General features: G+C 54.0%; 1 protein-coding gene across 1 annotated transcript; it reads left to right on the forward strand.

Moving 5' to 3' along the window:
• The first annotated feature begins 4,340 nt into the window (after nucleotides 1-4,340).
• CUNH10orf99 (chromosome unknown C10orf99 homolog) lies at nucleotides 4,341-10,837 on the forward strand. The gene is given in 6 exon segments (XM_036355969.1): nucleotides 4,341-4,379; nucleotides 4,381-4,401; nucleotides 4,403-4,454; nucleotides 4,457-4,549; nucleotides 6,012-6,134; nucleotides 10,564-10,837. Coding segments are annotated over 6 exon segments (399 nt in total). The 5' UTR covers nucleotides 4,341-4,355; the 3' UTR covers nucleotides 10,650-10,837.

The raw sequence follows: 10,837 nt of genomic DNA on the forward strand, positions 1-10,837 counted from the left end.
CCTGGCCGCACCTCAGACATCGCCCTGTCCCGGTGGTGCCAGGTGGGAGGGTGGAGATGGGAAAAGCTGACACTTATTTTCTGGGAAGCCTGCTGTCAACCCTGCAGGTCAGAGACCAGACACTGACAGGATCCATCCCAGCCAGCTCCGAGAGCTGGCAAAAGACTTTGGCACCCCCTTCTCCCTGTGGCCCATGCCTCATGCTTGCTCTACCAGTTCTCCCTTCTCTGTCAGAATCCTCAGCTGTGACTGGTGCTGGCACCCGCCATTTAGGCCTGAATTTTAGTGGGGATTTTTTTGTCCTGAATTGTGGCAAGAAAACACAGTCATTGCTCTACCAGCATGTCAAACTTGTGGCCAGTGGGCCGCATGCCTCATTTATTTAAACAAGGCATGGGGCCCTCCGGCCGCGAGTTTGACATGCTTGCTTGAAGAAGCACTATACATCCTTGAACATAAGTGGGGGTTGCTATTTTTTGGAGACAGGTTGCACCCCACTTCCAGCAATCAACCACCTAATAATAAGAAAGATTATCTTCAGATACCAGGACGCGTTAGCATTGCACTCTCATCAAAAGGATGTGTTCCTCTCCAGCCGCAGCTGCTGTTGTAATTCGCAACAGACACTAAGGAACAAGACAGCTGTGCAGCTATTCCAGGGCCACTCAGTGGCAGAGTTCTGGTTATTCACGCAGCCCAAGGCCCCGAAGAGGTGCTATCAGACAGCCCGAGTTAGAGGGAGAGGCCTGCCCCCACCTCAGTTTTCTTCATGCTCCTATAAAAGAACTTAAATGAGGGACTCTAGATGATGGAGTTGTGATAAAGCTAATTTATTAAAGCATGCACATTTATCACAGAAGCTAGGCTAGCAAACCTATCCATCTGGCTTATGCAGCGCAGACGGGTGCTCAGCTAATCTGCAGAGCAGGTCAGGTGGGGGTTGGGGGCGTTATGTACCCTCCTGGCTATAGGTTTCAGAATTCCCTGCTGCATATGTTGGTGCAGATTGATTCTCAAGGTTCCTTATTACTTTGTGTGGCCTTCCCAGGACACATGAGATGTGTCTGCGCTTTATCTTGCCCAGCCTTGAGGATGCTGGCTTCTCTGCTTAGTAGAAGAAATGAAACTGCCTTTCTCCTTTCTCCTCCCCTTCCTGTCTGCATTCTCTCCTGAGGGAGGCTCTAACCATTTGCTCGGGAGTGTGAGTGAGTGTGCTTGGCTGGGGAAGATAATGGCTTGTTATTTACAAGCTGGCTGCAAATTGCCCACAGTTTGGTCTTGTTCTAACTTTCTTGTCTCAACTTCCGTATTCCTCCTGCCCTGGCATGTTCCTAGCTTCTCACTGCCCTGCAGCAGAGCCTGGGCCATGTGGCACCTGTGCTTTTTAGAAGACCAGGGTCCTGAGTCCCCCTCCAGAGCCTCCATGGAGAGAAAGGGCAGGAGGGCAGGGGGCTCAGAAGCAGTGGCCTCACAGGTGCCCCAGCAGGACAGGGAGTGGCCACAGGTCGGAAGACGGCCCCCTTGTGTCCTGGAGCAGAAGGCAGCATTCCAGCATGGGCCTGGGAGGAGCCCAAGTCCTGCTGGCAGCCACCATGGTGGGCAGGTGGCCCGCCATCGGCTGTGGGTGGATGGCCTCCCAGTAGTGGAGAGAGTAATGGGGAGGGTGCACAGCATCCGGGAACCGAGGGACCAGCCAGGTGAGGGCGGAGGGAACAGACAGGATTTACCAGCCTTGACCCCAGGGGCAGGCTAGAGGCTTATGAGGAAGCACAGATCAATGGTAAAACAGAGGAAGCCATTAGTTGTTTGTGCATGTTCAGGGTGGCATGTAGGTGATTGTCGATCCCATGAGCTCTGTGGAACCAACACGTCAGAAAAGAACCTCAGCATTGGAGCCACATAGGCTGCTGCTAAGTTGCCATAACATCTCCTGTGAGGGGAGGAGTGTTTCCTTGGTACAAGATGAAACTAAATGCCCATGTCCCTGAGGCTGGGGAAGAATTCAATGAGAAAAGAATTGAAGGATCACTGAAGTGGTCCCAGGAGTCTGACCCCTCCTCCTATTATAAATTCACCTGGAATTTGCTAAGCAAATGAGGGAGCATCATTGCAGGGCCAGGAACGCCCCTGGGGAGAGGAGTGGTGGCCCAGAGTGAAGGGAGGGACCAGCTTAAGGTGCTGGTGTAAGGGGAGGAGCTTCAGGCAGTTTCCTAATTAGAAACCAGAAATTTGACTGGAAACCGTCTCCTTCCTGGCACTCCCCTGTGCGAGTTAGGTGAGCCTCTAAGACATTTTCTCAGGAGGCTGCCAAGTGTCAAATCATCTTTGGAAATTATTCAACACCTCAAGCTTGATTATTTTTGTACCCAAACTGCATATGCTTAAAACTAACAGATGTTCCTATTAAAAATGCTTCTCATTTTTACCTCTCTCAGCTCAACATGAGATTTTAAATATTCTAAAGAGTCAAAGACATTTCTTCCTTTTTAAAATTAAGACATCCACAGCCATCTGTCTTTGAAATGTTAAGAAAGCAGGTGAAAATCCGAGAGCAGGGATTGTCTTTGGGGAGTGGGGTTTGGGGTAGAACTTTCACTTTATACCCTATGTTTTTAAATTACTGCAGGCAGAGGTTGCTGAAGTAATTTTTATAAGCATTTAAAAGCAGGTGGGATTCTGACATCTGAATCCATCCTTCCCGCCAAGCATGCTATCCCAGGAACACCCGCGGATCTGAGAACAGGGTGTGTGGTTGTGCAGGGAATGGAAGCCAAGAGAGCCAGTCCTTCTGCTCTTAGCTCTCAGTGCCCTTATGATTCTGTTCTGTGTTGAGAGGCTGGCATCTATTTCTCTGACTCAATAGCTGAGTGGCTGAGGGTCCGCAAAATTACTCAAGCCCTGGACCTTGGAGCAGACGAGTACCTCTCTTTAGTAGCCAGTCCCTCCTACTGTCTCTGCCTTGCAAAGCAATTAGAGTTCAAGTCTGAGTTGGACTGCATTGCTGCCCTGGGCCAGGGCGGGCTTCCTCCCCTCTGACGCTGGTTTGCCAGTACAGAGAGTAGCTGTTTCAGCAGGCAATGGGTGAGTGCAGCCAAAGGTATGCCATCTCCCAGAGGACTTGGTGGTGGCACCCAAGTCACCCAATAAAAGTAAATAAAACAATGGCAATAGTTCTTGATAGGAACCATGGATGTAATTCTAACTGGGAAAGCACCTGTAATGTGCAGTTAGTAAGAATAGCTGCTGCTGGCAGATGCAGCTCAAGACAAGTCCCACCCTCGCCCTACCCTCCTTTCAACAATGGCCGCCCTCAAACCTCTCCTGGGCACCAAGACTGGAGTTGTCTCTGGAAGAACCCCCCCACCCCCTGGTCTTCCTGGCCACACCCTCGCTGAGGCCATGCCCACTCAATGTGGCCATCAAGGCTGGAAATCGCTTGGAAAGGAAACCAGATGGGCTGGGTGACCATCCACGGGACATCGGACCTCAAGCCAGCAGCCCCTTTGTGTGGATGGTTTAAAAATGTTGTAAACACACAGAAGCTTACAGGCTGACTGTCGTGACATCCCCTGGGCCCTGACGGGCTCACTGAGCCGACTGACACTCTTGTCTAAATTGTCCCCTGAGCTCCAGGCAGGAGGCTGCGGAGGGCGCGGCTGCCAGTCCAGGGCAGCATGAGCATCTGGATGGGCTGCTGGGCAGCGGGCCTGGAGGCTTGAACCAGATGCCGCCGTGTCCCCCGCGCCTGTGGGCCCAGCGGAGCCTGCTCTTGGTTAGAAGGGCACACAGGAGGGTGAAGGAGAGAAGGACATGCGAGCACAAGGGGAAGCACTCTGTGGATCTGCACTGCGGCCCCACCAAGAAAGCCCGAGGCCAGCAGGCGCCTTCCGCGCCCCGGGGCCAAGCACTCAGCCTGGCGCGGGGAGGGGGCCACGGAGTCTCGGGACGCCCGCAGCAGACCCTCCTCACACCGGTTCCTCACCGGACTGCGAGGAAGGCAGCCCTGTGCCCCCTGCCGCGGGGATGCAGGCAGCACAGGCTCCGCCGCCGCTGCGTGTGGCAGTGCAGAACCCACCCGGCTCTCTGACTCCCACATTCCCCCAGGGCGTTACCGGCCTCCTCGGGCCACAGCTCCACAAGGAGCAGGAAGAGCTGTGCGGATGGAATGATCACGGACACTAAAAGTTAATGTTCAACCCAGGGAAGGGGCTCTTCCTGGCGGTTTCCTGCTCTGGCCACTGAGGCCCCGCTGGGCGCTCCCTGGGCTGGGCCACAGCTCTGCTTCCAGCTCACCAGGCTCTCACCTTCTTGAAAAGCTGGTTTCTTCCTTTTGGGAGGGGCTGGCTCTGCTCTTTATGAGAATTCCAAGGTTGCTGCGGCCCTGCCCATTTGGGAACACCTCTCCCGGCACTCGGAGTCCTTGCGAAGGAGTTCCGGGGCTCAGCTGCCTCCCGGACGGACAGGAGGCCCGGCCGCACCATGCGGGCTCTGGTCCTTGGCGGCCTGCTCTGCACGCTGCTCCTCTGCTCCTCCGTCTTCTCCGTGGAAGGTAGGACCGTCCCGGGTGCTGGGCCTGATGGGATGTCAGCACAGGGAAGGCTGGAATCAGGAAACGTTGGAGGGCAGGCCTCTGGCAAGCAGTCCTGGGCCCCAAAGACAGTCTTCCTCCTGAGTCTGTGCAGCCCTTCTACCCCCAGTGTCACACCAAGGTGGCGGGGCGCCTTCGCCATCGTCTCCTCAGCTCTGAGCACACACAGGCGGAGGGAGGGCAGGCTCCCCGCAGACCAGACAGGGACTCCCCGCCAGATCGCTCTGCACCGAGGTCCCGCCTCGCTGGAATTCAGGGCCACTGTGCTGTCCTGTGTCACGCTCGAAGCACAGCGAATGTGTGTTGAGTGAATGAGTAAATTAATTAATAGGTTATCTGAGTCTGAACATCTCCCAGACTCATGCACAGCAGACACTGTGGCAGAAGGCATGAGAGGGCACATGCGTGGGTTTAGAAGTGGGGGCGCTTCTGTGCCTCCTGCCTTCTGCCATCAGATAGCTGAGTATTTTGAGCTTTTTCTCTTGCCTAACTTCTCTAGAAACTGCTACTTTTACTCTTGTTTCAGTGGTTGCGGTTATTTAACATTTATTGGGGTTGGGGATAAAGAAATATGTATAGGGGTGAAAACACCCATCATTTCATGCTGCAAGAATAGCCATGTTCAACATTTTGATTATTTCTTTTCAGTATTGCATGCCAGCATTTTTTGTAGTTGATAAATTCCTGCATGTTTGATGTTGTCTCTTTATTAATCCCTGCATGATTACACTCACCAAACATAGTTATGATTGAAACCCTGGGAACATTTACACCAGAATGTCAGCAACAGTGATCTCTGAGCAAGAAGGTGATAGGAAGCATTTGTTTTCTAAAGTGCCTGCAGGGACAGCGCGTGTCTATGACGTGCAGCCAGGGCCTGGAACCCGCATGCACAGGGCCTGGCAGTGCGGACAGACCTCCGTTTGCCATGTGGAGGCTGCCACTGCGCCTTCAGGAGGATTTAATGACGATGAAGCTCTTTCCCCATAGTTTCCCATCCATTTAGGAATATCTCTGGCAGATTCTCATAACTTGCCATCAAGTGAATGTGCATGATGAATTTACATGCTTAGACATTGAGATGGTTGACAACTTTGCACTATTTTAGGTCTGTGGCAAAGGCATATGTGTACATAACACAATTCCTGTATTTAGGGCACTGTCAGGCTCAGTGGCCATGGTGAGAGCCATGGTGTCGAAAGGCAGAGACACTTTTGAGTGAGTGTTTCTCGGACAACAACACGAGAAACAGATTCTGGGGGCAGAGATTCTCTCCATATGGACTTTATATTCCTAAAAAGTAAATCCCCTCCAGGCCCCTCCTTTACCTGGGCCTCCCAGAGCCCATCCTGAGCTTTCTCAAGCAGCACGTCTGAGCCCTGAGCCGTGAGAGCTAAAGCTCACGCCAGTCATTCCTGCACAGACCAAGCCCAGTGCCCCCTGTGTCCGCCCGCAGGAAGAAGGCACCCACGGCCGCCTGCCAAGCCCTGGAAAGGCAAGCCCTGCTGTTCCCAAGTTCCAGATCCTGCCCTGAGGACCCAGAAAGGTGAGCACCGCACCCCATGGGGCTGCGTCAGCCCCGCCCGAGCCTGAGGTTGGCCTGGTATGGAGGGGCCATAGACAGATAGGATCGCTGCCTCGTGGGGCTTCCCGTCTGTGGGGAAAACTGACCAGCCCAGCCCCAAAGTCACTAAATGAATCATTTTGAACTCAATATGTTCTGTCAAAAGAAAGAACAGGATGCAATTATGAAATGGGGAACAGAGGATGGAGGGAGAGGGTGCAGGCAGGGGGTCTGTGATTGGAGGCCAGAGGGAGGGTGGAGAGGTGCTCATGGAAGCTACCAACCAAGGCAGGGCTGGTCTTGGAGCTGGTGCAGAGGTCGGGCAGATGAGGCTGGCAGGTCAAGAGTCCGGGAAGTACAGGCAGGCAGAAGGCCTGGGCAGTGCTGGGTGGCAGGAGGCGTGCAGTGGGGGAGGCTGCAGGCACCAAGGTCCCAGCCACGCCAGGGGCAGACTGACGCATAGGCGTGGGCTGGCTCGGGTGAGAGGTAGGAGTGCTGGGCCTCTGCTGACCTGTGGTAGGCGGGTCCTAGAGCCTGGGACAAGCACAGGCCTTCAGGGGAAGCTGCAGAGCCTGCCATCAGCCAGGCCTGACACAGAGCCAGGGCCCCTGCCCCTACTCCTCGCAGCCCAAGGTTCCTTGCAGGACCCACAGCCGGCAGCCAGGCCTGACCAGCTCCAAGAGCCTGTGCACCAGAGGGAGCTGAGTGGCTCCGCCTCAGGCCACTCCTCTGAGGAAAGGCATCGCCTCCCGCAGGGGCCGGTAGAGGTACTAGACCTCACACCCTGAGCCCAGGGCGCCCAGCACCCAGGCCAGGTGGAGAGTGAGCTGCTGACAGGCTGCCTGCAGCTCAGCTCCCACCTGAGGCCCAACCAGGCGCAGGAGCCGTGTTTCATGAAAGAAATAAGGCAGAAATCTAGGGAAGAGAAGCAGCATCTACCCCATGCGGAGAGAAGGGCGTGCTCAGACCCTCCTCAGGATGCGCCTGCTTGGAGGCAGGAGGGGAGTTAAGGACGTATGCACAGCACACGCTAGCACATGGCTCCCTCGAAACAGCCGGCTCGTGTTGGACGGGATTCTTTTTAGTGTGTATATTTTTTAAATTCCATTGCAGAAATTTGCAAACAACTTAGAACAAGAAGAGCAAAACAAACATTTCTATTGTGTCCTTATGCAATCTCAGTTAAACCCTGGGAACAACGGGGAAGCATTGTCACTGCTTTACAGATTGGGAAACTGAGCCTGAGGCAGAGCGAGGAGTCCGGTGTGTCCACTCTTCCCACTGCAGCCATGCTTCCCCCAGAGCCGGCTCCCCGCAGCGCATTTATGAAGCCACTTACGTGCCCCAGGGGACCGCGGACTCACCTTCTCAGTCAGCCACCTGCTCCACCTGCTGGCCACCTCGCTCCTCGCTGGGGTCAGTGTAACAGTTGAAGCCGCCTCACTGGCCACGGCCACGGTGGAGCCAGTGGGACGGCCCCGAGTGCCCTCCATGTGCCTGTTGTATCTTGGGAGGAAGTGTGAGCGGGCCCAGGATGGCGGGGTCAGGAGGAGCGAGGTGCACGCTGAGAGCAGAAGCCATGTGTTCTCAGCCAGGCTTGGGGCTAGTGCTGTGTGGCCAGCAGCGGGCTGGGCGTGCTGGCTCTGCTCTCTGTACTGACGGAAGAGTGTCCATGTGCCTATCTTTGGAGAGAGAACATAGCCAGGTGGCCTGGAGGTGGTCCCTGCGCCCCGCGGGCTGTGGCCCATGCGTGGGCATCAGCTGCTCCTCAGCCTCCAGGCTCTCCTGAGCTCTGTTTCCCTGCAGGTGAAGCAGGTGTTGTGTCTTTATTAATCCCTGCATGATTACACTCACCAAACATAGTTATGATTGGAACCCTGGGAGCATTTACACCAGAATGTCAGCAACAGTGATCTCTGAGCAAGAAGGTGATAGGAAGCATTTGTTTTCTAAAGTGCCTGCAGGGACAGCACGTGTCTATGACGTGCAGCCAGGGCCTGGAACCCGCATGCACAGGGCCTGGCAGTGCGGACAGACCTCCGTTTGCCATGTGGAGGCTGCCACTGCGCCTTCAGGAGGATTTAATGACGATGAAGCTCAGGGGAGTAGGGACGGGGATAGGACGTGCCAGGCATAGGACTCTGGGTCAATCCGACAAAATCATCTTCAAAAATCAATGTGCCAAGTGGCGGATTATTGGAGTACACTTACCAATTTACTAAAACAGTCTTTTTCTCAAGTGTTAGAAACGGGCAGCAACCTGTACAGCTGCACTGTCATAGCGCAGTTTTTAAAGCAGGGTTCCACCTGCTGGCCGTGAGCACTGAAGGGCGTCGGGCTTAGGTTGGGGTCTGATGGCAGCTGTTTAAGCCCCACCAGCGGCAAGGCCTCCTTCCCTTGCCCCACCCACCCCTCCCCCCCGCACCCGGAGGCAGTCAGTGAGGAAACTCCTGGGGGCCTCCCTGGGAAGGCCCTCGAGGCTGAGAGCTGGGAGCCCGGGGCCACCGCACTGCTCACAGCCCAGAAAAACCATCACCCTCGTGGCGCTGGGGTGAAGGGGCACAGAGGAGTTCCTCCCACCATGGGATGGGCCCTGTTTTCAGGGAGGGGCCAGACTGCAGACACAAAGGGCCATGAGTGTGACAACTTGCAGATTTCGGCAACTTTGGGTGGTACCATGGGTATAGGAGGGCTCAGTGCAATGGTCCCTGGACGGGGAGGTAGGGAGGGTGGCCAGCCCATGCTGCCCAATTAGAAGGCTCGGATCAGTGGCCTTATTCCCTGTGATTATGTCCATTCGCCAAAGCAACATAGCAAACACTCCCCACTTGGGTGGTCAAACCAGTAAGTGTTTACTATTTTCTGTGAGTCCCAGGTCAACTGGCAGCTCTGCTGTGCTCGCTGTGCTCAGTCACTGCTGATCTTGGCTGGGCTCTCGGTTCTGGGCTCAGTGGTCTTGGATGGTCTCACTCGGGCAACTGGACCTTCCACACAGTCGCTCTCCCTCCAGCAGGCCAACCCACATGGGGCTGCAGGTCTCACCTCTGTGAGTAGAAGCACTTAAGCCTCTTGAGGCCTCAGAACTGGCCCAGCTTCCTCTCCATGTCATCACTTCATGGTTAGCCGATGCCCCGCACCAGCACTCAGCCTCAAGGAGCAGGGAAGCAGACCCCATGTCTTGACGGGAAGCTGCACAGTCACATTGCAAAGAAGGGGTGGAGACTTGTGATCATATTGGCAATCAGTCAACCACAGCATTTGCTGTGGGAGCCAGAGAAGAGAGTGTAGGGGTCGCAGGGTGGGGGTCAGTGGAGGGGAGCAGTGCTCAACCACGGGCCTCCAACAGAAATGCTGGGGGTTTTCACAATGTGAGTCAGCATAGACCTCACCTGTGTGTGGCTGTGATGATCACTGGGAAGACAAGGGCATCTTCACATAGGAACAGATACAGAAGCCATTAGCACTATTTGTGATTGAGACAGGAGGCGTGGATAAACTATGATGACTAAATTTACTTTCTATATAGCTAGTAGTCATATAGCAACTGCTGTGCAGCACTTACATCTGCTAACTCATTTAGGTTGGGGTCAGATGCAGCTCTTTAGGCCCCACCTCCTACTAATCCTAAGAGTTAGGTACTATTACTATGGCCATTTTTACACATGTGGAACCAAAGCACAGAGAGGTTAAGTAACTTGTTGAAGGTCACACAGCTAGTAAGTGGTAAAGCTGGCTCTGCCAAATGACCTGGCTCTAGATTCTATGTTCTTAACCCTCTCACTGCCTTGCATAGTAATAGCCTGGAAACAGAAGGAGAAAAAAAAAGAATAATCCCATTACCATAACTTAATAACCTTCTCATTCGTGTTTCCTTTGTTTTGTCATGCAAAATGCTTGCCTGGTTTTATTTTTTATTGTATATCATTCTTTAATTTTTAAAATTCACATTACATCATAATCATTTTTTTATGTTACAACATAGTCTTCATAATCATAGTGCTTATTACTATTAAATTTTTCCACTATTGGAAACAAAACTCTGAAGAATACCTTAGTGCATGCAGTTTTTTCTTTCTGTGGATTATTCGTCCCATAAATGGGACCCAGCTCTGACACACACGGTGCTGGAAGGTGGTCTGAGGGGCGGGGGCCTGCATGTGGGCAGGGCCTCCACCCGGGCCCTCAGCCTCCATGGACTGTGCTCTTGACAGAGCCAACCAAGCAGCTAAGCCACCTTCTCTCCATCTCCTGCGAGGAAATCGGATTTCTCTCTGTGCCTCGGGGAGGAGGGTAGAGTTTGATTCATGCTTTGATTGTTTTCAAGATTGTGTCTAGAAGTGAATCTTAATTGTGTTTCCCCTCTCTCCACCCCTGGCTTTGCCTGCTGTGTCTGCCCTTTGCTCCTTCCCAGGACACCGTGTGAGGATCTGCAAACCATGCAAGTTCAAGCCAGCGTCCCCCTTCTGGGTGGTGCCCGGGGCGCTCCCACAGGTTTAGTGTCCCCCAGCAAGGCTCAGTTCCTGAGGCGCCCCCGGGTCCCCCCTGGAGCTGGGACTGAGGCACAGGCCCTGGGAGCCTCTGCCCCAGCCACTGGTCTCCTTAAAGACACAGCATCCCTGAGCCACGTTGGATTGTTCTTGCCCTGCCTTTCAGAAAAGCAACAATAAAGAAAGAAGAGCTTGGAA

The sequence above is a fragment of the Myotis myotis genome, unplaced genomic scaffold (assembly GCF_014108235.1).
Source record: "Myotis myotis isolate mMyoMyo1 unplaced genomic scaffold, mMyoMyo1.p scaffold_m19_p_24, whole genome shotgun sequence".
NCBI lineage: Eukaryota > Metazoa > Chordata > Mammalia > Chiroptera > Vespertilionidae > Myotis > Myotis myotis.